Source organism: Sinocyclocheilus grahami, unplaced genomic scaffold, assembly GCF_001515645.1.
Source record: "Sinocyclocheilus grahami isolate Dianchi unplaced genomic scaffold, SAMN03320097.WGS_v1.1 scaffold563.1, whole genome shotgun sequence".
In the NCBI taxonomy this organism is placed as follows: domain Eukaryota; kingdom Metazoa; phylum Chordata; class Actinopteri; order Cypriniformes; family Cyprinidae; genus Sinocyclocheilus; species Sinocyclocheilus grahami.
In genome coordinates, this window is record NW_015505742.1 from 1,181,024 (window position 1) to 1,208,985 (window position 27,962).

The following is a 27,962-nucleotide window of genomic DNA, read 5'->3' on the forward strand; positions in this document are numbered from 1 at the left end:
CCACAAGTTGAAATGAACTTTTTTTATTACTAATTATATTAGCATACTTTTTTAGTGCAAACTTGCATTGCTTTATGCTTTAAAATGTTTAATTAGTAAGTAAAACTTTATAATATATATATATTTTTTTTATATATACTTTATATTTTATATTCAAACTGGAATCATCATGCGCTTCTCTGATGTTTGTAATAATTTTAGAATATATAAAGAGTATATTGCAATATATAATGACAAATCACATATAAAATATGAATTCAGTAATATACTGAAGTAGATACATATTTATTAATAAATATAAAGTATTTCAATAATGTATTTTAATACTACAATTATTTACAATAAATACACTTATGATATTGAATAAAAACAGTCTGCTCAGTGGGATGCTTGATTCTGATTGGTCAATCGCGGCATTAAGTCATAAAGGTGTAAAATATGTCATGCTATTATGTTAAATGTTATACTGTATACAGTACTGAGTTGCAAATGCAATATTATTATTTTGCATTCTTTTAGAATTTAATACAACCTTTTTTATCACAAATTATATTAGCATATATTCTTAGTGAAAAGTTGAATTGAAAAATGTATGTGCATTTATGAATGTCTTGGTCTTGTACTATTCGGTTTGGACTCTTTTGCTTTACTGACAGCAAGCTTACATGATCTTCTCAAATGATGACTAAAAATCTTCCGATGTGTTTCACAGATGTGAAAAGGAAAGAGTTGGATGACAGAACTGAGCAGAATTTCAGCAGGAGACTGTTGACATTGTGAGCAATGAGGTTTTGTACTGAGTCACATGCCTAGACATGAACACCAGGTACTGGACATCAGTTCCTGTAAGTGTTTGTTTGTGTGCCGTAGAGTACTAAATCTTTTTTTTTTTTTTGTCGCCAGCAGCTATTTCCCTTTCTACTCAGTGACTTCCAGAATCAGCCAGGCTAGACAAAAACGTGCACCAGAAACACTGCATATTTTCCACACATGTAAAAGAACACTAGGCATGATGGGTAAGCAGCGTGCCCAGAATCGCTCTGCTCTCTTTCCACTTTATTCAGCATGGAGGATAAGTCTTAAGCTAAGCAAATAAAAAACATAAAGACTTAGAGAAAAGATAGCACATTTGTTACATGTGCATTTTGAGAAGTACATCTAAGACAAACCCTATAAAATACATTAAATTTCAGTTTTACTTTCTAAATTCACCCATGATTTTGTCATGCCACGAGTTATTTTGATGTCATGACCTTTTTGGTTCTAAAACTGTTAGTTATTAAAACACAGTACATGACTGTAAATTAATTAATTAATTAATACAAAATAATAGTATTTTTAAAATGCTTTTTATTTTAAATTGTTTTATGTATTTAGTAACAATTAGTACAACTTTAATTTATTTATATATATATAAATACTTTAATCTAGGCCTACATGTACTGCTCTGATGTTTGAAAAAAAAAAAAAGTTAGCATGTATAAAGATTATATCATTCTAACTGAATAAATACCATAAACCATATATAAAATATGAATTTAGTAATACTATATTTGAGATAAATACATTATTTACTGATGAATAAATATTTAAAGTATTATACATATTATATATTTCATGTTACATTGATATTTAATTTTATCATGTGTATTAAATATATATATATGTTGATAATATTTAATATTATGAATATTTTATTATTTTCATTATTGCATTCGTTAAAATGTATTTAGCTAGACCTATGTTCAAATGTATACGATATATATTTTTTATAAAAATAAAAAAATACATCTATATAAATATATGGTTAGATAATTTAAAATATATCTAATGTTAATAGAACTTGTTAACTCTGAATAGCTGTGAACTCTAGATGACAGTTACCTGCGGGTTCATGACTGCGCAGGTGATGCTTGAGTTGTGCCAGATTTCCCGACACTGACGCAGAGACTGGAGAGGGTGAGATCCCTCCCCTCAAGCCCCCAAGCTCTCTCTCTCTCTCTCTCCACACTGGGCTGGATAATATCCCCCTTTAAAAGAGCACTCGTCCCACATCAGCTGGACGGCGGAGGTTCAGTACTGTCAGGGGAAGGCAGTTGAAATACAACCGTGCGCAAAGACAATCAGCCCCCGTGAACCTCTCCGCGCCTTCCTCTTTAGTGCGCAACAGAAAACACTGCACATTGACACACTTGTTCTCCGTAGCGGGTGAAAATGACCCGTATCTCAGTTAAGAGGCTTCTGCTCCTGCTGTGCATCGGGGGATCTGTCCACTGTATGCCACAATCTGCAGGGAAAAGTAAAAGACAATCGCAGGAACAAGTCCGTCTGGACCCGGTCTACGAGGAAGCTAGGAGTTTAGCAATCCATGAAAGTAAGTTCATCAGTTTATTTATTTGCGGCGAAAAAAGGGCATACGTAATTTTAAGATCCAAATTTCACTTTTAACTAACTAACTATTAACTTGTGCCTCAGTAAACCCATAATTTGCTGCTCATTAATGGTAAATTGGGTAGTTGTTAAATTTAAGTATGGGGTAGGATTATGACAGAATAAGGCATTAATATTTGCTTTATAAGTACTAATAAACAGCCAATATGCTAGTAATGAATGTTAGTTAATAGGAAAAATTGATCTTTCAAATGTAGTGTTACCTAAACATTATATCTATATATTTATATTATAAATAAGACCACTGTACAAGGAAAAGAAAGAAAGAAAGTCTGTTAAAAAAAGTGTCATTTTTTTTTTACTTTAGATGGCTGCAACGACAACGGTCGATTTTATAGAATGAACGATCAGTGGGAGCGTCAGTACATGGACAGCACTCTCATCTGCACTTGTGCGGGGGCTTCAGGGGTCAAGTGTAAATCCAAACCTGCAGGTGAGCGATTTTATCATTCAGATCTTTTTATTCTGAGCTTCTGAGATTATGCTTAAATTTGCATTTATGATTTTCTTTGAGTGCGCAAGAATGCGCAATTGCGCACGAACTGTAGGCGCGCTGAACGAGTTGTTCATTCTCTGTATTTAATGTGAAGCTTTATTTATGTGATGCATTTGCAGTATGATGTATGTGGAGATATATATGGTTTATCTGCACGTTTTTGTCACCTGTAGCCGAGGAGACGTGCTATGACAGATTCAATGCGCGCTCCTACCAAGTCGGAGAGACTTACGAGCGACCGAAGGATGGCATGATATGGGACTGTACCTGCATTGGGTCAGGCAAAGGCAAAATTAGCTGCACCATCGCAAGTAAGTCCAAGAAAGTAGAAGAAGAAGAAAAAAGAAAAGAAAAGAAGAGTTTTACATTAATAAAATCCCATTACTAAACAATCCGCTTTTTCTTGTTTACAGATCGCTGCCATGATGGAGGAAATTCCTACAAAATCGGAGACACCTGGACACGACCACACGACACTGGAGCCTACATGCTTGAATGCGTGTGCCTCGGCAATGGAAAGGGAGAGTGGACTTGTAAACCAGTTGGTGAGTCAGTGTTTACCTGTAGTGTACATTTGTCTTTGCAAACATTTTGCAAACTAATAGCTATTCCTGTAAATCTGTATAAATAGGCTAGTCAAGCTGTTTGCAAACAGTTACAACGCAGGTATAACTATTTAAGGATTTTTTAATCAATTTTAAAATTGCATTACATTTTAATTTCTTTGAAAGGTTATGCACATTTTTCATGAATGCACATATGTATTTATTTAAACGCCCTGTTATTTGTTTGTTGCTTGGTTGGTTATGTGTATATGAACACTGAGATGAAATTTCATTGTACAAGGAAAAGAAAGAAAGAAAGTCTGTTAAAAAAAGTGTCATTTTTTTTTTACTTTAGATGGCTGCAACGACAACGGTCGATTTTATAGAATGAACGATCAGTGGGAGCGTCAGTACATGGACAGCACTCTCATCTGCACTTGTGCGGGGGCTTCAGGGGTCAAGTGTAAATCCAAACCTGCAGGTGAGCGATTTTATCATTCAGATCTTTTTATTCTGAGCTTCTGAGATTATGCTTAAATTTGCATTTATGATTTTCTTTGAGTGCGCAAGAATGCGCAATTGCGCACGAACTGTAGGCGCGCTGAACGAGTTGTTCATTCTCTGTATTTAATGTGAAGCTTTATTTATGTGATGCATTTGCAGTATGATGTATGTGGAGATATATATGGTTTATCTGCACGTTTTTGTCACCTGTAGCCGAGGAGACGTGCTATGACAGATTCAATGCGCGCTCCTACCAAGTCGGAGAGACTTACGAGCGACCGAAGGATGGCATGATATGGGACTGTACCTGCATTGGGTCAGGCAAAGGCAAAATTAGCTGCACCATCGCAAGTAAGTCCAAGAAAGTAGAAGAAGAAGAAAAAAGAAAAGAAAAGAAGAATTTTACATTAATAAAATCCCATTACTAAACAATCCGCTTTTTCTTGTTTACAGATCGCTGCCATGATGGAGGAAATTCCTACAAAATCGGAGACACCTGGACACGACCACACGACACTGGAGCCTACATGCTTGAATGCGTGTGCCTCGGCAATGGAAAGGGAGAGTGGACTTGTAAACCAGTTGGTGAGTTAGTGTTTACCTGTAGTGTACATTTGTCTTTGCAAACATTTTGCAAACTAATAGCTATTCCTGTAAATCTGTATAAATAGGCTAGTCAAGCTGTTTGCAAACAGTTACAGAGCAGGTATAACTATTTAAGGATTTTTTAATCAATTTTAAAATTGCATTACATTTTAATTTCTTTGAAAGGTTATGCACATTTTTCATGAATGCACATATGTATTTATTTAAACGCCCTGTTATTTGTTTGTTGCTTGGTTGGTTATGTGTATATGAACACTGAGATGAAATTTCATGCGACTCTTTTCGGAAATTTGGCATGCCACACGCAAGTGGGAAGAACAAGATGCTAAATTTACTGTGTCTTCACAGCGGAGCGTTGCTATGATGACTCGCTAGGATCTTCATATGTGGTTGGTCAGACATGGCAGAAACCCTACCAAGGCTGGATGATAGTAGACTGCACCTGTTTGGGAGAGGGCAACGGACGCATCACCTGCACCTCCAGAAGTAAGAGTTTGTTTTCAATATTGCATGTCTTCAGCATCAGTAGAACCGCCTTTTTGTTGTGTTTCTTGCTCAGTAGACGCCTACTTATTTCTAAGGCCCTGTTTTTTTTCTCCAAAGCACAGCAATTTTCCATGTCTCCTTTTATGCCTTTGTAGTTATTTGTGTGACACACCCTTATTACATAATTACCAATGAGCTCTGCAGAGATGCAAACTCTGTATAGCTGGATGGGAGCATGCACATGGAAAATTACAGTGTGGACTTTCCAGGCCTATTGAAGTTGAATTCTTGCAGTGAAAGGAAGTGGAGGGGGTGAACAAACACTATTACGATCTTGACACCCTTCCCCTTCTCTGCTTGGAAAGTGTCAGAAAACACTTCATCAGGGTCATAAATAAAGACAACCTACTGAAGTGTGACGGTGTGGAGGTGTTTCCTAAACAAGCTTGTGCCAAGCAAAAGTGGGAAAAAAGGGTTGGATGAATAAATGTGAATGTATCTTTGTAAAGAGGATTTTCCAAATGGCACATTTGTCACCTTAACTTATTTCATTGTCTTTTCCAGACCGCTGTAATGACCAGGACACTAGTACCTCATACCGTATTGGTGAGACCTGGACCAAAACTGACTCCAATGGAAACACTCTGCAGTGTCTTTGCACAGGCAACGGTCGTGGAGAATGGAAGTGTGACAGACATGCTGCTTCCCATGCAACACCCGCCATTGGTACGTGTGCTGTCAGATAGATGGAGATGCGTTATTGCATTATTAAGTTCCAATTCTCCATGTTTTTATGAGTAAATGCTCACATGATTACACTAAAGCCAATGAAAGGTGCAACATTTGTTAAAGTGTAGACCAAATTTGCCTAGATGATATGTAGCATAAGTGTGTAGCAGCCCAGATGTTCATTACATAAACCAAAGGAAACCTATTGGAATATCTATTGTAAAAAAAAATCTGAAAGGATCCAAATGAGAATTCCAAGGAATGACAAATAACATAAAGCAAAATCTAGATCCTAAAGCACGTATATCCCAAGTGGCCAATAAGTTGCTTAATAATCTTTTGAACGTATAGTAAAAAGGTTTTGGAAGCAATTTCAGTAGGATCATATTTCCTATGATCCCAATGGGACTGATCCTAAATTTGATCGAAAATTCCAATAGGAATTCTTTGGAATATTTATTCCTACAGGGGATTTTTGCTATTAGCTTCAACAGCTTGTCTCTGTTGTCTTTGTGACTAGGTTCTGACTCTTCCGCGACTCAAAGGGTTTCACCAGTGATAAACCAAGTCAATGTCCTGGCTGAACTTCTTGAGGAGGGCAACTGTAAAACTGATTCTGGTGTGTACTACTCCAATGGCATGAGCTGGATCAGAAGTCAGGGCAGCAAGGAGATGCTTTGCACTTGTGTTGGAGGAGGAATCAGCTGTGAAGAGCAAGGTGACCTTTACCTATTTCAATTGAATTTAGGGATTCAGGAAAATTTAGTACACTTGTTATGTTAACCAGTTCTTGGAAACCTTGAAGGGCATGTGACCAATGTAGGTTTAAGTTATTTCTCACCCATTTTTTGTAATTTTTCTTCTACTTCTGTGCATAAAAAGGCAAAAACCTTTACATTGGTGCATTTGGAAGATGCTTGATCCAAAGCGAATTACATTTTGTACTATTTATTTTCTACCAGTTCATGCATTTCCTGGGAATCAAACCCAGTTTTGCCATGCTCTACTGTTTGAGCTACAGGAAAAAAGGCCTAAAACAAACTGTTTTGGTGCAAAGTGGTTATCTCCCAAATGAGTATACAAGTTTAAATGTTTCGAATATTCGAAAAACCCCAGTGCCATTATTAAAGTTGTCCTCTCCTTGATTTACGCAGATGGACAGTCCTTTGTTTACGGTGGCAACTCCGGTGGGCAGCCATGTGTGTTCCCATTTGTTTATAGTGGGAACACCCACTACTCTTGCATCTCTGAGGGCCGAACAGATGGGCAGTTATGGTGCAGTACTTCATCTGACTATGATAGTGACGGCTTGTACTCATTCTGTACCCGAAGGAACCGTAAGTGCATCTAAGAGCCTCTTTCTTTATGTATCTTGAATACATCGATTTAAACCAGCAAACTACCCAGTTTATGTTGGTTTCGACCAAAGCCACACTACATGGTCTTCTTGGTAAAACTGGTTGACCAAGGGGGCAAAGCCTTGGTCGAAACCAGCATACAGTATATTTTCACTAGGGTGCAAATTAATGTAATGAATGTCTGATTGTTCCTTTTTTGGTCTTTCAGAGCTTGTGGCGACTCGTGGAGGAAACTCTAATGGTGCTCTGTGCCAGTTTCCGTTCAAGTATAATGGACGCAACTACACAGATTGCACATCTGACGGCCGTCGTGACGCCATGAAGTGGTGTGGTACCACTACTGACTATGATTCAGATCGGAAATACGGATTCTGTCCCATGGCTGGTGAGAATGTTTAATTGTTTTAGGTCGATTTTTCTCCTTTTAGAAATTGCAAAGTTGTACTAAGAAGTTCCCCTACAGCAGTACTGGCTTTGTTCACTACAATATGAAGTTATTTCCTCAAAGGATAACAGAGGAAATGGTTCCTGACAGTGGAAATTCACTAATAGTAGTGCTGTCAAACGATTAATCACGATTAATCACATCCAAAATAAAAGTTTTTGTTTACATAATATATTTGTGTGTGCTGTGTATATTTATTATACATATATAAATACACACACATGCATGTATATATTTAAGAAAAATATGTTAAGTTTATACATTTAAAATATTTATATATAATATCAATTATATGAATATAAATATATACATGGAAATATTTTCAAAATATATACTGTATGTGTGTGTATTTATATATATATACATAATAAATATACACAGTATACACACACAGCTGGACCACAAAACCAGTCATAAGTGTCATAAATTGAGATTTGTATCATCTGGAAGCTGAATAAATTAGTTTTCCTTTGATGTATGGTTTTTGTTAGGATAGGACAATATTTGGCAGAGATACAACTACTTGGAAATCTGTAATCTGAGGGTGCAAAAAAAAAAAAAAATATTGAGAAAATCGCCTTTAAATTTGTCCAAATGAAGTTCTTAGCAATGCATATTACTAATCAAAAATGAAGTTTTAATATATTTATGGTAGGAAATTTACAAAATATCTTCATGGGACATGATCTTTACTTAATATCCTAATGATTTTGGGCATAAAAGAAAAATCAATTATTTTGACCCATACAATGAATTTTTGGCTTTTGCTACAAATATACCCCAGCGACTTAAGACTGGTTTTGTGGTCCAGGGTCACATATATTATGTAAACAAAAACTTTTATTTTGGATGCAATTAATCGCAATTAATCGTTTGACAGCACTATAGGTTAAAAAAATACATATTTTGCACATTAAAACTTCACTTAAATTGGAGTACACTGTAAAAACTGAAAGATTTCAGCACATTGATGCATAAAAGTCACTTTTATACAGTCACAATATAGTTTTCATGTACTCAGTGTGTCAGTAGGTGTATAACTATGTGTTGTTATATGTTTCAATTATTGGTTCTTTTTAATGCATTCAGCTGAAGTCAGGTTTTATAGACAGTAATAGCTATATTGGCCTTAATTGGTCATTTATGTGCTCAGGCCATGACACTCAGTGGCCTGCAAATGAGTTCTTGAGATGTATTTAAGAGCTATTAAGGGAGCTGGAGTTTTTAAGGCCATGTAATGGGGTACTGATTTGTGGCTCCACTGACTGGATCTATGGGGTCCGCCCTTGTCAGGGTTTTAAGCCTGGCTCCGGTCCAGACCTGACATAGTTCCTGGCTGAGTTCCAGGGAGAATGAGATCAGAATGACCATGGAACATTATGTGCATTCAGAATAGATGTGCTTGTTGTAAGTTTTTGGATTGATTTTATGCAATCATAAATTCCCTTTCTTCATATTAATCCAGCTCATGAGGAAGTCTGCACCATTAATGATGTCATGTACCGTGTGGGTGATGAGTGGGACAAACGCCATGACACGCTTGGTCACATGATGCGCTGCACTTGCCAGGGCAACGGACGTGGAGAGTGGAACTGCATTTCCCACACTCAGCTCAGAGGTCATTAGATGTTCTCAAACACACTTATCTTACAGATATACCACTGATATTTCAAAAAGTAGTTCTGGACATGACATTAGACTATGACATAACATTATGAAATATAGTAAATAAAAAATATGTGAAATATATATTCTTATGTATACTTTATTATTTTATTTACAATGAGATTTATGCTCATCAAGACTGCATTTATTTGATCAAAAATGGTAAAATATTATTACAGTTTAAAATTGTTGTTCTCTACCTAAATATATTTTAAAATGTATTTTATTCCTCTGACAAAGCTGAATTCTCAGTGTCATCACTCCAGTCTTCAGTGTGACATGATCCTTCAGAAATCATTCTAATATGCTGATTTGAAACATTTCTGTTTATCATCACTGTTGAAAATGGTTGTGCTGCTTAATATTTATAGGAAACCCTGATGCACTTTTTAGAATTCTTTCAAAAGAACAGAATTTGTTTTGTTTGAAATAATATTTTTTATTAGAATTAACAATATAAAGGTCTTTACCAGTCTTTAGATAGTGTCCAAAACTATGTAGGTTCTGCCTACAAATTCAAATTGGGAGTATAGAGGATGCAGATCTCCCAAATTGCTTCCATATCTCCCTTTTTGTCACTCGTAGTCATCGTAGTTAAACAAACAAAAAATTCTTCCCTATTTCAGACCAGTGTGTTGTGAATGGACAGACATATGATGTTAACGAGACCTTTGATAAGCGTCATGACCAGGGCTACATGATGAACTGCACATGCTTTGGCCAAGGTCGCGGTCGCTGGAAATGTGATGCCATCGGTAAGCCGGGACTCTCTAATTTTGCTGCTATGTTCAGTGTTTTGTTCTGTTTTCTTTTTCTAACCTTTTTCTCAAAATGTCAGAACTTCCTTTTATATGTTCAAAGTATTTTACAGCGTGAATGGCCCATGTTTCCTTCGATTCAAATCGAACAGACTCTATTTAAACAATAGTTTTTTTCAACATGTTAGAGTTGCAACGAAAGAAAGACTATTTTTACTTTGTCTACAAAAACCCTTTAATCTTTTTCTTTAGACCAGTGCCAGGAACCCGAGACCAAGGTGTTCTACCAGACTGGCGATACATGGAACAAGGACATCCAAGGCGTCCCATATAGATGTTCCTGCTATGGTAACGGCATTGGAGAACTGGCTTGTGAGCCTCTGCAGTCTACCGGTAAGAGATCTCACTACTTTCAAAAAAAGACCTAGCTAACAGAACTAAAAATGACTGGGAATTCAAAGGCAAGAAACAGGATATCTGTTGTTGCCATACAGTCACTTTCCCGCAATTACCCTCCTTTAACTTGACTAACAGTTGATTATGCATGTTTGTTTTTCTTTTAAAAGTCTCAAATGGTCTCACTGAAGGATTTCTCGTCTGTCATTTACTATCAACAATCTCTTGTCAACCACCTTCTAATGTCTCTACAGGGGGAACATTAACCATTCGAAGTTAGCCAGATGGGACAGGTGTTTATTTATTTTCTTCCATGGAACATGGATTTAGCAGAATATCCAGGCTGCTCTTTTATTTATAATAAAAGTAGATAAAGTAACTGGGGCTGTCAAGCTTCAGAAAGTACCATAAAGTATAGCCATACGATATCGTGGTGTGAGAAACAATTGTTTCTCATTGACAATTCTGCCTTTGAGCACCATTGTGTTAGAGCCTTTGCAAAGTTTTATTTTTGTCTATGCTTATGGCGCAATTGTGCAAAATATCAAATGGGATTCTCAAATACCGTCTATAGCTTTTAATACCATGGTCTGCTGTTCATTTGCGATTCTGTACAACCAAATGGCTTGTAGTAATGTAAGACAGGTTGCCGTTTGTTAGCTTTTGGCCTTTTTTGAGGAAAGTGTGAGCTGTATTTTTACGACCTTCACAGAACCAAAAAAGAACAGCCGCACTCAGACCATCTGTAAATGATTGTCTTTAGCACTGTATATCGAAGGTCGTACTTTTGAAGGGCCACTGTGAATTTGTATCTGGGATACCATCTTACTGTTTTGTGTCATTTTGGTTTGACACCACAAAGGCCGATGTATTTTCTGCCAAGAGGTGAAGAGGACATTAGAATTGTTCAAAATGACCTCACTGCCTTGAATTGCATGCAGCTGTTAACCAAACTCTGTGAAGGCCTGGGGATAATAAAGGGTAAAGTGGGTGCAGCATGTTATGGTCGGGTGTGATTTTTAACACCGCACCCATGCAATCATCCTTTGGACTGTTTAACGCCCCTCACTTGACAAACTGGGGTAATTTTGCTCCATTTTCAGACATGGCCAGACAGTAGATTAAACTGTCTTATCCAAACTTTTTTCAAATTCGAAACAGACTGTTTTCTCCTTTTCTTTGATTTTAGTTTATTACCCGTTTTGTCTCATATGCTGTATTAAATACAGTTGCAGAGTAAATGCCCTTTACAATATGAAACTATCTAATCAGTTGACAATCATTCATTTTTATCCTCCTCCTCAAAAGCTCCTGTTCGGGTCATCATCACAGAAGCTGGAAATCAGCCAAATTCTCATCCCATCCAATGGAACGCTCCCCCGTCTGCCCACATTACGCAATATATCCTGAAGTGGAGAGTCGTAAGTCTTTGTGTTTTGCAGTCTCACGTTATGAGGATTTTCAGAGCTGGATTTTTATGGTGATAGTTTTAGTGCCAATTTATGTCGATAAGGTAGAGTACAAAAGCATCGACTGTAATCCAGATTCCTGGAACGAGAGACATTTTGTCCCTTCATTGAATGTTTGTGTACCTCTCTGCAAGGGATGATCCCTTATGCTAAAAGCACAGGATGAGATTTCATCACACACAAACATGCCACAGTCCTTGAACTTAAAAACACACATTTACTCTTCAGTCTGACAAGATGAAACTGACTTCAGTGGAAAGTTGCAAAATTGTGCATTTAACTAAAAGAAAGAGGCTTTTCAGAATTAATTTTTTTTTTCTGCCAGGGCGTTTTAAATTGCAATATGTCTGAAGCTGTGTTTGGACAATATTTTATTTTTGCAGGCCAATGTACATTCGAAAATATTTTTGGAATGTACTTTCAATTTTCTTAATTTTAAATGTCAAGAGACTTCTAACAAACTGACCTTTATCAAAATAACCGCTCTTTGTTACTCTGCAAGCTGTTTCAAATAAAGCAGAATTGTTTAACATGTAAAGGCACAAGAAATATATATATATATATATATTCATGCTACAGTTTTACCACAGATTCACCTCTTTGAAAAAAAAAAGATGTTTTTAGCTTCTGTATTTTTCAGTGTAACGTTTTCCTTTCCCAGAAAAACACACGGACACCCTGGAAGGAGGTAACCATTCCTGGGCACATCAACTCACACACTATTTCAGGGCTTAAACCAGGTTTGACCTATGAAGGTCAGCTGATCAGCATTCTACGCTACGGACCGAGAGAGGTCACTCGCTTTGACTTCACCACTACGTATGGCTCTCGTACGTAGATGTTCCATTCTTTTCTTTTCTTTAGGAATTTAAAAAACGTTGAAATAAAACATGAAATCTTCATCCAGCATATTCCCATTTCTGCAGTGGAAAAAACAGAGGGTGAGACCACCCAGCCTCCACCAGTAGTGGACACCTCAGAGTCCGTTACCGAAATCACCTCCAGCAGCTTCGTCATCTCCTGGGTATCTGCATCCGAGACAGTGTCTGGATTTAGAGTGCAATATGAACTCTCTGAGGAAGGAGCCCCACAAAATGTGATTGGTAAGTATTGTAGGAGACATGCAACTTGCTAAAAAATGAATAGGAGAAATAGTAATGCTCAAATGGACAGCAGTGAGAAGAAAAGATCCAACTTCTGAGCTAAAGAAGCTAAATTTATAATACCAATATTGTCCAATTATGATTAATTCAAATTTGAAAGTGGCTTTGTAAAATTGTATTGAATTCATAATTACCCTTTGTTTTCCACAGACCTCCCAAGAACAGTTACATCAGTGAACATTCAAGATCTTCTGCCTGGCCGTAGGTACAACGTCCAAGTTTTTGAAGTCAAACCAGAAGGAGATAAAAATCTCATCCTGACAACTACTCAGACCACTGGTAAGATATCCATCACTGTGCCAAAATGAACTTTTTGAGATCATTTAACAGCTATGAAGATTTTCTACCAGGCATGAATTACCTTCATAGCATTTCCATAGCAGACAGCAAGTTCATTACTGACATGATTATTTTGTTGCTCAATTTTTGTTGTTGGTTTGATGCTAACATTGGGTTGCCACATGAAGTGGTTGGTTACGACAACAAAAGAAACCTTTCTTTTGTTCAAAACTAAATTTACATATTTAACATCCATCCACTAAAATGATCAGATTCCATTGCACATTCAAATTAATCGTCTGTCTATTCACAGCACCTGACGCTCCAACTAATTATGAGGTCTCAAATGTACAGGAGACAGCCATCATGATCAGATGGTCCAAACCCCAAGCACCTATAACTGGTGAGTAACATTTGTGTACCAGCATTCATGCATTACGATTGTCTTTAAAGTTGCATTTATACTACATCTGCAGATAATGTATGAATGTGGAATAGGTGTTAACAACGTTTTAATGTAATGTGTTTGCACAGGCTATCGTGTGGTGTACACACCCTCGGTCGAGGGCAGCAGTACTGAACTCATCCTCCCTGAGGCTCAAACATTTGTGACACTGGGTGACCTTCGACCTGGCCTGTCATACAATGTCAGTATTTACTCAGTGGAAGACAACTTGGAGAGTAAACCTTTGGTCCTACAGGTCAGCACCGCTGGAGAGCAAAAGCCTGGTACGAGTTCAGATGATCCATTTTAGGATCCTTTTATTGGACAGATACTGTAGAAAGTGACAGGAAACATTGAGAAAGAGGTTGAGGCATGTTGCAGCCTGTACCTCCTGCTTTATTTTTATAGCTTATTGACGCATCTAGTTTTTTAGTTCAGAATTTGTATTCTTACCTCTGTTTGCATCAGTGTTTTTCTCTCACACACTTAGTATTTTATGTCTGTACTGGAGTTCAAACAACTTTATTAAGAGGCTTTTGCTCACTTTTCTCTAAGCTTGTGAAAGTGCCCAAATTTCTTATTCACGTGTAAAGATGTCTGCCAGTTCTCTGTCTCTTCTCGATCAGAGCTGATTCTAGCAAATGCCTGAGCTGGGAAATTTAGTGCTTTCTCAGAGCCAAAACAACCTTATAAGGATGAACTGGGAAGCTTTGAGCGTGTCTTTCTGTTCTTGTCTTGCCAGTTGAGGTTGAGTTTTTACCAAACACACACTTCCTTATGCGAACTGTGAAAACTCTTTTCTGCTTTGCATGATTTTGCTTTTCTCTCTGGAAGCTAACAGAGCACTCGTTTTGAACTCCACGAAAGCATGCATTGATGATATAGACATTCCCAATTTAGTACTAACCCAAGTACTAACTTGTTAAACCAAGCATCACTATTTCTCTTGCTTTTACTTACGGTTAGGGATTTGAACAGACTAATCCTAATCCTAATCATGGTCATTCCTACCTCCCCTTGTAGTAGAGCTCTGAAAGATTGTAATGTTGCTTTCCGTCTCATTAACAGAGGTGGTCCAAGCTCCCACAGACCTGCAGTTTTATGAAGTTACTGATGTCAAGATCACCATCACCTGGACTGGTCCTCCTAATGAGGTCTCAGGATACCGCGTGACCTTTGCACCCGTAAGCACAGATGGCCGGACCCAGAGACCCCTTCAGCTTCCTGTGACACAGAATGCTTATGCCGAGCTCACGCACCTGCAACCTGGCACACTCTACCGCTTCCATATCTATGCAGTCAACAGAGGAGTGGAGAGTGAACCTTTGGTTGGGGAGCAATCTACAAGTGGGTGACATTCATATGTTTGTCTTTGAGCTGATCATTTTATCAACTAATAAAAGAAGCTGAATCTGTATATAGTTACATTTATATTATACATAGCATCTTAGTCAACTTTTCACCACATTTCCTTCTCAGAGCCTGATGCCCCTACTGACCTGAGGTTCACTGACATCATTGATGACAGCGCTGTGGTCATCTGGACTGTCCCCAAAGCTCAGGTCACAGGTTATCGTCTCTTCATCAGCATGGGCAGCTCTAGCCCCAAACACCTGAGGATCGCCGGTCCCGAGTCTCAATACAAGCTCACTGACCTTCAACCTGACACAGAGTACATAGTCAGCCTGCACTCAGAGAAAGGGAACACGCTCAGCGAGGGAATCACTGATGTCTTTAGAACATGTGTGTAACCCCTCTCCCCTTTCTCCTGAGGTGAAACAATAGAATAATAGTGCTCTCCTGAGCCCATTTGGAAACCTCTCTTTTTTTTTGCTTTTGTTCTTCAGCTCAGCCAACAGGCAATGCTCCTCGATTCAGCACAGATGTCACCGATACAGCCATCATTGTTACCTGGACCCCAGTACCACGATTCAGCTATAGGGTATAGAGACTGTATTTACAATTTTCTGTTTACCACATTATTCGTTTGTTGTACAAAACAGGGCAAAAGAACAAAACGATATTGTAAAAAATTATATATTGGATGGCACGTTAGAGATTTAGCATATTGTTCTCAGGAATTGTGGAAATACATCACCTTACTTTAAAGGTGTCATGACGTGAGAAATCAAATTTGCCTTGATCTTTTGGCATATAAGAGGTCTTTGTACTATTAAAACATCCTGCAAGTTTCATAGCTTAAAACATCCTCCTCATTGTAAACAAAGCATTTATTTAATCAAGCTCCAAAAACGGCTAGTTTTGGATCCATTGGGGCAAGGGGACGTGACCAAGATGCAGTCGTTTGCATAAATACTGCCTCCAGAGGAAGACATTGACGAATAGTCATCTTCTCACCATAGGCCCCAATCAGTCCCTAGTGACTGACAAAATTGGTTAAAGTTGGTAATTAATGGTCATAGATGGAACACTAGGTTTCCCTAGAGAACAGTTGTTGCTCAAGCGCATAAACCAACTTGGACCAGCTACCATATTTCACCATAAGCTGTTATCACCAGGGTTTTGCTTTTACATTTTCAGAAAAAAAATCTCAAGGATATGTGTCCTTCTCTCAGATGTCTGTGAGGCCCAGCCAAGGTGGTGAGGCTCCCAGAGATGTGACCTCGGGAGAAGGCACTATTTACTTTTCTGGTCTGACTCCAGGATTGGAATATATCTACAGCTTGCAACCCTTGTTCAATAACCGAAAGCATGGCAACCCTATCACAAACAAAGCTGTGACATGTAAGTTACTGATAAGTCTAATTCAAGTAAATTTGACAAATGTCCGAAAGGTTTTAGAACTCAAATGCATAGTTGTTTTTTTTACTAGCTACAAAGACAAGAGGTCTGGTAGATCTGCAGAAAGAGATTAAACAAAATGTAGAGATTTCTAGCCTGTAATATACAGCTCAAAGTATTATATACATTTTCTAATTTTGGATTTCATTCCTCTTTGCTGTCACATTAGCCCTGTCCCCACCAACTGACCTAAATGTGGTGTCTAACCCTGTCACCGGTGAACTCAATGTCAGATGGAGCAGCACCAAAAGTCCGGGTAAATATTGACTGTACACCCACTTCTTATCCTTGTTCACCCTTTCTTTGAAGCATGCTGGTGGACCTTGGCTATTTGTGTAGGCTGTGACCATTTCAAATAATCAGGTTAAATTCTTCCAGGAATGATCTGTTCTTTCAGTCATCCTTTTCTCCCAATGTTCTTTGTCTGTTTATATATTTCATGTGTTTGTGATGTTTATTACATTTAGTGCATTTAATTCTAATTCTAGCATGTAATTTTTTACATTGGTAATCATGGTATTAGCAAAAAATATACCATAGTTTATTGGCCATCACTATGGTATTCTTTGAAGAACCTTATATTCATAATACTATGGCATATGCATATGGTAATCAGATGGTAATACCATCTTTGGACCCTATTACAGTCGCTATACTATTTTGTAAGTGTCCATTTCTGTTTTTATACTTGCAATATCTCCTTTATCTCCTTAGATATCACTGGCTACAGAGTGACATGCACACCAACCAATGGGCAGCATGGAAATACTCTAGAGGAGAGTGTTCGAGGGCATGAAACCTCATGTACCCTTGAGAACCTCAGTCCTGGCGTTGAATACAATGTCAGTGTCTACACTGTTAAAAACCATCTGCAGAGTGAGCCTATCTCAACCACCGTTACACAAGGTAAGACCCCATCTATAGTCAACAAATAAAGGTAAGTTCAAGCCATGCTCTGCTGGATCAAAACCACCATGACTGATCCAGAGAATCACCTTATTATGGATCCATAGATTTAGAAATTCACCCTCTCAAGACACCCAGCCAACAAAAAAGCCAATTGCTGCTTTTAAAGCATATCTGAATAATAGACTGTTGATCACAAGTATACTTCTGAAATATCAAATGTGAAGTCAATAGGTCTATTAGTTAGCCACAATGGTGAAAACTCGTGGCTCACAACTCATAGGGCTCCAACCTGCTACTAGTCTCCAGCCCGAAGATCAGTCTCCATGCTTGAGCTATATCTACTTCACCACATAATCCTGCTTCTGCTCTAGTAAGATGATCCTTTTAGATGCATTACACAAATATTGCAAAGATCCATAAAGACAGTTGCATTTAATATATTAGAATATTAACTTCTAATAAAATCCAGTCATTTCTTCTTTCCACTAAGTCTTTGATGTTGTTTAATCCGTTTGTGCATCATGAAAATAATTGTGTAATTCTCAACAAGCATGGCTGTTTCACTTTTGGTTTTAAATGTTTGAAAATATCTATTGAATTTAATAGTTGCTAGATAAGAGCTTGGTACTTTCTCTTTTTTGTAGTATGACTAATTCAAATCAAAAGCCTTTTTATTTTCCATTATTGCGTGCATGTCTCTTCTGATGATTAATCATTTGTTAGCACTGATGGCATGAGAACAGTAATTTGCTGCTTGTCTTAATTATTCATTGTCACTGCTTCTGTGTGTCTTGTCTTCTCTCTCCCTTTCCCATAAATGCAACTTTTTTAAACCAATTAAAGATGTGCCCAAGGTGGGTGATCTCAGCTTTGTTAATTTCACGGATACCACAATCGGAATTAGATGGACCCCGCTAAATTACCCGGCAGTTACTGGATACCATATTATGGTTGTTACGGCCGGCCAGAGTTTTCCTATTTTGGAGGACGTGGTGAACTCCTACGTCAGCTATTATACCATTCGTGGACTGGAGCCAGGCATCAATTATGACATCAGTGTGTCCACCGTTACAGATGAGGCGGAGAGTGTGCCCTCGGTGATCACACACCAAACCCAAACTGGTGAATTATCCTACATAGGTTTCTTATTACATTTCAGAGGGCTGGGTGTAAAAGAAGAGGGAAAGGAATGGAGAATATGGACATAAACGAGAGGCTGAGATACCCTCATCCCTCAAACATCATTCACTCAAGCCACTTCATTTCATTACTTAGAAGTCCTTTTTGAATCAATCATATGCTTATATCTGGATATTGATGCATTTCTACGTGTATGTTTGCATTTGCATTTCTGGGGAATGCACTAGTATAACTACCCCTTGGTGGGGTATCATATTGTTTGTATTTACTGTATTCCTATTTCATGTTAATAAGAAAAGGTTAAATTACACATTACTTAGCTATTTATTTTTATGCTGATAAAGTTTTGACTTCATTTATAAGTTCACTGTCTCTCAATCCCCTCTTGTTTAGCTATTCCAGCCCCCACAAACCTGAACTTTGCTGAGGTGGGCTCAGACTCCATGCGTGTGTCGTGGACTTCCCCTTCTGTTAAGCCATCTGAAATTAGCCGCTTTGTCATCCGCTACCATCCCACAAAAAATGATGACGACACTCAGGAAGTCAATGTAGGAGGTGGCATCAATAACTTCCTCCTTCAGAGTAAGGGTTTACTGATGTTTTCATTTAAAGATCTTAATTTAAACCATGTGCATCTTACAGTCTAAACACATTTCACCTACTGATTCTGATTTTTCTCGATTCAGACTTGCTGCCAAATACAGAGTATCTGGTAAAAGTAGTGTGCGTCTATGATGACAGAGAGAGTGAACCTGTAACTGGTATTCAGAAAACAAGTATGTATTTGGATATAAGAAATGGTGTTCAGTTCTTAGTTTTCTTACCACTCTATGTTCTAGTCCGTTAGCTCCTCCATTTGATTTTGTTCCCATCATCCACACAGAATTGGACTCCCCGACAAATCTGGACTTCTCTGATGTCTCCACCAACTCATTTACCCTGCACTGGATGGCTCCACGTGCCATCATTACAGGTTACCGTCTACGCTATCAGCCAACCAGTGGTGGGCGCACTAAAGACGAGAGACTTCCCCCGACGAGAAATTACTTCACACTGGTGAACCTAGCTCCTGAGACAGAATACACTGTCTATATTTATGCTGTCAGTGGCAATAAAGAGAGTCTACCACTTACTGGAACTCAAGCAACTGGTGAGAAGTTAAAAAATTAAGGATTTGTTTAGTCATATTTGTGAGGTATAATGATGCAACTCTTGTTTCTTCCTGTAGTCTCTGATGCTCCCACAGACCTGGCCGTGACGTCCTCCACTCCCACTAGCATCACCATCTCCTGGGATGCCCCTGCAGTCACTGTACGCTACTACAAGATCACACATGGTGAAACAGGTATGACAAAGTGTTTTTGTGGTGTTTCACTTGAACCTGTAAATGCAGCTGATTTCTTCTCATTGACTCCTAGGTGAAAGAGATGCACCCAGAGAGTTCACTGTTCCAGGAACACAATCCACTGCCACCATCCAGGGCCTGCGTCCAGACACCGATTACACCATCACACTGTATGCTGTGACTGGCAGAGGGGACAGCCCAGCCTCCAGCACACCAGTCATCATCACACACAGGACTGCAGGTGGAAGTAAGTACTCATGCTCAACAAGACATCTATATCTATTACAGTGTCTGACCATTAGCTTACCACAAATTTCTTGTGACTGTATTGTTTTTTTTCTCCATTCTCAGGTGTTCCATCCCCATCAGATTTAGAGGTTACTGATATTCAAGACAATGCCTTAACTGTCCGCTGGAGCCCAGCTAGAGGTCCCATCACAGGCTACAGATTAACAGGGACGCCCAAGGGTGGGCAAGGTCCTACATTCTCTGAGCTGGTTGGCCCTGGTGAGACATCTCTTGCTTTTTAACTTTTTATCAAAATGTATTACTAATCATAACCTTGAAGTTAATTTTGGAAGAACTGGTTTAGTTCTTGGACATGATGTAATAACTGTTCTATTTCTGCCTTTTCAGAACGTACAGAAATGACCATCCGTGGCTTGGTGCCCACATTGGAATATACAATTAATGTGATTGCTCTCAGCCAAGAAGGAGAGAGTACCCCAGTGGTCCAGAAAGCTACAACAGGTTAATGGTTTTTAGATTTCTTAGCCTACCTAACTTTTTAACCTTTGAAATCATGTTAAACTTGCCCCATTGGAACAACTTGGAGTTAAAGGGATAGTTCACCCAAAAATGAAAATGTGATGTTTATCTGCTTACCCCCAGGGCATCCAAGATGTAGGTGACTTTGTTTCTTCAGTAGAACACAAATTATGATTTTTAAGTCCAGCCGTTGCAGTCTATCAGTCGTATAATGCATGGTAATGGTACCAAAATCGATTTAGTTTTAAGTCGGTTTGAACAATCCGGATAAGTGCAAGTAAGTACCGTTTTGATTAGCCGTCGTACCTACAATGACTGTGCACTGAGTAAACAATGAGTGACGTATTCGCGCGAGAGATCACTTCCGGCGCTTGCGTAAACTACGCCAGAGCACGTACACACCGCATGCATCGGATGCCGTGCACGCGCTCAAGGAAGTTGGACATAGTGCTCTATTAGAGGTAAAAAATTATATAAATACTGTTCGGTTTCTCGCACAAACCGATCATTTCGTGTCTTAGGACATCAATGTGTCATCACGAGCCGCAGGGTTTAATTTGGATTTGTCTGTGCATGTTTTTTTTACTCTCATAGATTTTGGTACCATTGCCATGCATTATACAACTGATAGACTGCAACGGCTGGACTTAAAAATCATAATTTGTGTTCTACTGAAGAAACAAAGTCACCTACATCTTGGATGCCCTGGGGGTAAGCAGATAAACATCACATTTTCATTTTTGCGTGAACTATCCCTTTAAGGACTTTCTCAAGAGGTCAATGATTAGAGTTCATTGCTGTTCCTTACAGGGCTCGAACCAGCAACCGTCCAGTTAACAGTGCTGAGCTTTAGCCACTATGCAATGCCACCTTATACATACCCCCTGACTCTCTCCTTCTAACTCTCTAGCAAATTTACAGCATCCAAGAGATCTGACCTTCTCTGATGTGGACTCCACCTCCATGCTTGTGACATGGGATGTTCCACGGGTTCCAGGAGTGACATCCTACAGGGTTCTGTACTCTAGTCCAGAGGAGGGAGAAAGGGAGTACCAACCAGCTGTAAGTGGTCGTGATAACCGTGTGGTTCTCCAAGGTCTGAGCCCAGGAACCATGTACAACATTAAAGTCATTCCCATGAAAGGACGTAACCCAGTCCGTACTCTTGAGGGCATTCAGCAAACTACCCATGAGGAGACTCAGCCCACTGGTATGACCTGTCTGAATTCAACATAGCTTTTCAAGCTAGTCAATTAGATAATAGGGTTGAGACCCTGTCCTGATTCTTGTCCCTTTACCTTTCCCAGCTGTCCCTGCTCCCACCAATATACAGTTCTTCGACATTAGTCCATCTTCTTTTGTCGTGGCATGGCAAGCACCCAATGCTAGGCTTTCTGGCTATCGTGTGGTGGTATCACCGAAGAATCATTATGCCCCAGCCAAAGAAATGAATGTTGCACCAGACTCCACACAAGTCTTAGTGCCTGGGCTTATGGTAATAGGTCTACCTTCTTGTAATTTACAAATACATTTAATCTTTGTAGGTACAAGTAAAAGTGGAAAAGTTATTTGTTGAATCATGACTTGGACATTTCTGGCCTAAATATCTGTTGTTTACTTTCAGGTGGCAACCGCTTATGAGGTTCATGTCTATGCACTGAGAGGTTCAGACAGCAGTTCTCCTCTCACTGGAGAATGCACCACCGCTGACAGTAAGTGGGTTACCCATATATTGTATTACAGTAGAGTGATTTTTAGTAGTTTTCCTATATTAAATGGAAACTATAATCTCATTGACTCCACAGATATAACCCCTCCTCGTCGAGTCCGTGTCACTGATGTGAAAGACACTTCATTCACTCTCATATGGCGTGTTGTCAATAATGAGCCAATGACAGGTTTCCTTATTGAAGCCACACCCAAAACTGGAGGTCACCCCACCTTCAGGCAGACTATTTCTGCTGACAGCCATACCTACGTTGTCACTGGTAGGCTACCATACAATCCATAAATAGCCCCTTATAGGCCATCTGTTTCAACATTAATGGTTAAGCACTGTTTGCTCAAAAAGTAAACTGGCTCTGGTATTATAACTTCCATGGTATTTATATTGTATTCAAAGTTACTTTAAAGATTACTGTTTTATTACCATCACAGTAGTGTCTAAAATCTATGGGGTTACCATTTTAGTTTATTGTAAATATTGTATCCTGTTTGGTCTGGATAAACACAAAAATGTTTTTTATAACTTTTTTTTTTAACATGTTGGGAGTATTGTTGTTTATTGAAATAAATGTATTCCCTCCCTCAGGTTTGCAGCCAGGTGTCATGTATGTGGTCAACATGTACACATTAAATGGAAATACTCGAAGCCCTCCTTTCACAATTACTGTAAACACAGGTACAACTAAGCAAATATGCCAATGTGGAAAGAGTAATCTACTGTAATAATGCTAATGAACTTATTTAAATTTCCCAGTATGACCTTAAACTTTATTTTTGTCCTATATCGTCACGGCTCGGCCAGCTGTTCCGTCTGCGACTAACCTCCAGTTCACCTCGCTGACCCCCAATTCCATCTCCTTTACTTGGCAAGCCCCTTCAACACACATTACAGGATATTACATCACTTATGAAGAAGCAGGTGGTTCGCCTCGTGAGCTTACACCCCGCCCTAACGTTGACCAGAACTACGCCACCATCACTGGTAAGAACACCAGATGTGGTATACATAGATGTTGGTAAATTAGGCTTATGAAACACATTTATAATGCACTATGCAACCTTATTGTGATATTTTAATAACAGGTCTGAAACCAGGCACAGAATACATTATAAAGATCTTTGTCCTACTGAATAGCCAGAGGAGCGGACCACTGGTTGGCACGGCCACAACTCGTAAGTATTTGCTCAAATAAAACATTGATTTTCCTAACTTGTAAGTCACTTTGGATAAAAGTGTCTGATTAATGGATACATGTAAATACAGAATGTTAATGCACATATTGAGACATAAGGTGTACTCCCTTATGCTTTGTTTCTGAATGGTACAAGCTAGCGAAAAGTGTTTTGCAAGCATGATAGCTACTGCTGCATTAGCAATTGAAATAGATACAGCACATTTTGTTGAACTAGCCTACACTGGATTTTATAAAAGCTTGATTGCGCTGGCTTGCATTTCAGTAGTATACTTGGCTAAGCAGTACATTTTCTTAGTGCTTAGCTTTTTAATGATGAAATTCACTCAGAACTGAAATGCAAAATGAAGTTAAAATGCATTTAACGTCGCTCAATTGATGCACCACGCTGACTGGAATGCTAGCTCGTCAATACACTGTTTAATTTATTCAAACTAAGTGTTCCCTCATTGGACTACTATGATCAAAACCTTTGATAAGTGTTTAAAGGGCTGGTCCAGACTTTCACCAACGTTTTCACTCTGAGGAGAAGTGTAATCTTGGACTGAATCTTACACCATATCCAAACCAAACGTGATGCAAAGGTTTCCATTGACAATGTTACAAAACCACTGCCAATGTTTAAAGGGGTCATATGATGTGATTTCAAGTTTTCCTTTCTCTTTGGAGTGTTACAAGCTGATTGTGCATAGATAAGATCCCTGAAGTTGCAAAGACTAAAGTCTCAAAACCAAAGAGATATTCTTTATCAAAGTTAAGACTCTGCCACGCCCCCCTAAAATGGCTCGTTCTAACACGCCCCCACATATCTACCTCACTATGTGGAAATATTTGCATGGAAAGAAGGCGTGGTTTCAGTAACTGCAGTTAGTGTTGAAGCAGCATGTCAGGGAGACGCTGTGTTTCTAGGCAAAAGCAAAAGCACTTTATTTGGCCTTCCGAAAGTAGATGCATTTAGGAATCTTTAAGATTTCTTACAACAGAATAGCAATGCATTTTTTGGACGACCTTTTCGTGAACCTAGGAGAGGAGGTAATTCTGACTTTGCTATGACAATCTGGCGCTTCTGAATCAGCTACTGTTTTGTTATTAGTTTAAGTATTTGCTATTGACTGTTCAAATGCGGAGTTTTGCGCATTGTGTGTGTGTGTGTGCACACGCGAAGAGAGAGAGAGAGGGGGGGAGGGGGAGGGGGTTCACATCACAGTGGAGTCAGCTGTCTTAACCGTGGTTTGTGTGCTGCAAACACATACCAGCTTCATCACTGTGTCTGTCACGTGACTGTTCCCCTTTCGGGCTCTGTCTTCACATTTATTTTGAAAGATGAAGCTCGCGATTATGGTAAGGGGCGTTACATTTCCGACGAGTGCTTGCGGTGTTCGGCCAATCACAATGCACTGGGTCAGCTGGCCAATCAGAGCAGACTGCGCTTGTCGGAAGGAGGGACTTTGTAGAAAATGAAGCGTTTGAGAGAGGCGGGGGATAGAGGACCTACAATAATGTACAGTATTTGAAAAATAATGTGGTTTTTGAACATTAAAGCATGTCAACATATTCTGTTACACCAAATACACAAAATAATGATCTTTAAAAAAGCATCATATGACCCCTTTAATAAAGAGTTGAATCTGGAATTTTGAACAAATGAGATTTCACAATGGGCAGGAAACAAACAGACAAGTTGAAAATAAACAAACATCCAGCAACTTGTCACAGCTGAAGACAGAAACTTGACTCAATCTGTTGGTTTAACTATATAATGCACATCATCCTCAATGTTTAGTTGTAAAACATTGGTGAATTTTGAGAAAATTCTTGGACCAACTGCCCTTTAAAATGATATGTCATTACTTGACTGAATCTTTAGTGCCTTACTGGCTGGTAGATATAACGGTGGCTGCCTCTTTACTTGCTGCTTTGCTTTTAACACCTTTTTCCCGCCCAGAGCTGACCTCTGATCTGCCCAGTCTGCCCCACCACGGTGGCCCAGACAAGCTGGATGTGCCTGAGTCTAACAGAGTTCATGCAGTGGGTCCCACTGGGCATGACTCACCTGATGCACACGGGCAGCATGTGGAGTACACAGAATTCAATAATCAGCCCAGTCAACCCAACAGAGGCTACAAGCCTCACCATCATCAAACAATCCCTCAACCTAACCAACCCCGACCCCAGCCTTATGTGCCTCAAGTTGGGGAGACCCTAGTCTACATCCCCAAGGTGGGACCCGATGGGGGCCGTGTGCCTCAAATTATTCAGGTTAGTGAGAGGCCTGGCGATGGCCATCCTTTTGGTTTTCCAGAAGACAAGACTGGAAGACCACAGGAGGCCCAGACCCAGACCCCCATCTCATGGCAGCCCTACCAGCAAAGTTCTGGTTACCTGGTGTCCTGTCAGCCCATTACCCATCCAGATGAGAAGATGTTTCAGGTGAGGACCTAGGGAGGATTTACAGAAAATTTGAGATGAATGCAAAAGAAAAAGTTCCCAAATCGTACTTTATCACCTTACGCTTCACCCTTTCTTGTTTTGCAGATGCGTGTCCCAGGAACAACCACAAGCGCCACCCTGATCGGTCTCACCTCTGGTGCCTCTTATAATGTCATTGTGGAGGCCTTGAAGGGAGCCCTCAAACACAAAATTTTGGAGGAAATCGTCACCGCTGGAAACACAGGTCAAGAATCAATGGACATTGATGAAGGCTTAAAAATACACATGCTTATAATGCTTGTCTGAATGTTTCTTTATTTTGTTCCCATTAAAACCAACAGTTCCAAGAGATAGTTCATCTAGCAAGGACTCATGTTATGACACCTTCACAGCCACTCACCATGATGTCGGAGAGGAATGGGAGCGCATGTCTGACACCGGCTTCAAACTCTGGTGCAAATGTCTCGGTTTGGGAAGTGGACATTTCAGATGTGACTCTTCCAGTGAGTAACTTGGAGATCAAATTTTTTCCTGTAGACAATCCTGTGTGAGTGCATCTACTCTAAATATCACTTTTTACACAGAATGGTGTCATGACAATGGAAACAACTACCGCATTGGTGAAAAGTGGGAGCGACGGGCAGAAAACGGTCACTTGATGAGCTGCACTTGTTTGGGCAATGGCAAAGGAGAGTTCAAGTGTGAACCACGTAAGTGCTTCCTCTAAACAGACACTGTATAGTCAAGTTTATTCCAATCAGTGGAATTAAAAATCTAGCATTTTGTTATAGATGAGTCCATATGTTACGATGACGGAAAGATGTATCAGGTTGGAAACCAGTGGCAGAAAGAATACTTAGGGGCCATTTGCACTTGCACATGCTATGGCGGACAGCAGGTAAGACCAGAATATATTTTACGACAAAGTAGAGAAAGAAAATTTCAAAACATGCAATAAGATGCAATTCAAAGGGGGTGTTTTAAAGTCATATGCTTGAGTCTGGTGAAATGGATTGTATATGTGCTGCTCCTCAGGGCTGGCGATGTGAGAACTGCAGAAGGCCTGGTGCTGAGATAAGCTCTGACCTGCTCAAACCTGTCCGCTTAAACACTGGCCAGAGAATGGTGAGTATCGGCTTTCAGTCATGCAAGCATTTCAAAAGGCAAAAGAGTTATATTTTTGGTAAATGTGCACTGGCAATATATATCACATATATTTGAATGTATGTAGATAATTATTTATATATTTGAATGCATGTAGATAAATATTTCTGCTTTTTATTACATGACATATTCCCCTTCGTTCTTCCAGAACATTCAGTGCCCCATTGAATGTCTCCGACCTGAGCTTCTTGCAGATGCTGTGGCCAACGCCAAACCCAGAGAGTAAAATTGTTTCTGACCAAACTGCACCATGACCTTCTGCCCCCCTCATGCATCATTTCATTGGGACATGTAATAAAGATGTGATTTTATATGAGAACATACTAATCACATACTGCTTTAAAATCTCCCAGTTTATGTCATGTCTCCACTGCCGTCCAGTTGTGATGCCATAGCAACAGCTGCATTTATTCACAGCCTTTGATTGGCTGTTGTTTGGTTGAGGAATTTCAATGGCTTTTACATTTTTGTTTGCTAGTGTTTTATACATCCATTAAAAAAAATTACTGCAATGTCAAAAGATATTTCTTATTGCAGTCAGTTAAACCCATTTGTTGATACCAAAACTATAACGGGAAAGTGCATTTTCTCTGTTAATATGTGAAGAGATTTTTTTTATATATATATATATATATACAGCTTTCTAATCAATTAAATTTACAATAAACTACCTTACCATTATTGTTAGAGG

General features: G+C 39.1%; 1 protein-coding gene across 5 annotated transcripts; it reads left to right on the plus strand.

Moving 5' to 3' along the window:
• The first annotated feature begins 692 nt into the window (after positions 1–692).
• LOC107556289 (fibronectin-like) lies at positions 693–27,826 on the plus strand. 5 transcript variants are annotated; one of them, XM_016239362.1, is made up of 47 exons: positions 693–703; positions 2,072–2,374; positions 2,759–2,884; positions 3,121–3,258; positions 3,361–3,492; positions 4,951–5,088; positions 5,653–5,814; positions 6,338–6,535; positions 6,972–7,154; positions 7,384–7,560; positions 9,086–9,238; positions 9,912–10,040; positions 10,296–10,436; positions 11,748–11,860; positions 12,570–12,738; positions 12,835–13,011; positions 13,222–13,350; positions 13,664–13,753; positions 13,885–14,079; positions 14,864–15,142; positions 15,275–15,538; positions 15,643–15,737; positions 16,372–16,540; positions 16,767–16,853; positions 17,312–17,503; positions 18,350–18,628; positions 19,040–19,228; positions 19,333–19,422; positions 19,530–19,796; positions 19,875–19,991; positions 20,065–20,238; positions 20,343–20,498; positions 20,628–20,741; positions 21,670–21,969; positions 22,067–22,254; positions 22,384–22,471; positions 22,565–22,747; positions 23,071–23,160; positions 23,278–23,466; positions 23,568–23,657; positions 25,623–26,107; positions 26,213–26,351; positions 26,449–26,610; positions 26,692–26,817; positions 26,899–27,005; positions 27,143–27,232; positions 27,420–27,826. In XM_016239362.1, exons 2-47 carry the CDS (start codon positions 2,215–2,217, stop codon positions 27,495–27,497), a joined length of 7,497 nt encoding a protein of 2,498 aa, XP_016094848.1. In that variant the 5' UTR covers positions 693–703; positions 2,072–2,214; the 3' UTR covers positions 27,498–27,826. The 5 variants fall into 5 exon arrangements, with proteins under 5 accessions (XP_016094848.1, XP_016094847.1, XP_016094845.1 ...); XM_016239361.1 differs by lacking the exon at positions 18,350–18,628 and having other exon boundaries at positions 25,980–26,107; XM_016239359.1 differs by lacking the exon at positions 18,350–18,628 and having other exon boundaries at positions 23,287–23,466.
• Positions 27,827–27,962: the final 136 nt, after the last annotated feature.

Bases quoted from the DNA above. Each gene is read 5' to 3' on its own strand.
- LOC107556289 (XM_016239362.1), top strand. From the start codon at position 2,215: ATGACCCGTATCTCAGTTAAGAGGCTTCTGCTCCTGCTGTGCATCGGG. The intron at 10,437-11,747 runs GTAAGAGATCTC...CCTCCTCAAAAG, and splicing joins TGAGCCTCTGCAGTCTACCG to CTCCTGTTCGGGTCATCATC. The intron at 13,351-13,663 runs GTAAGATATCCA...GTCTATTCACAG, and splicing joins GACAACTACTCAGACCACTG to CACCTGACGCTCCAACTAAT.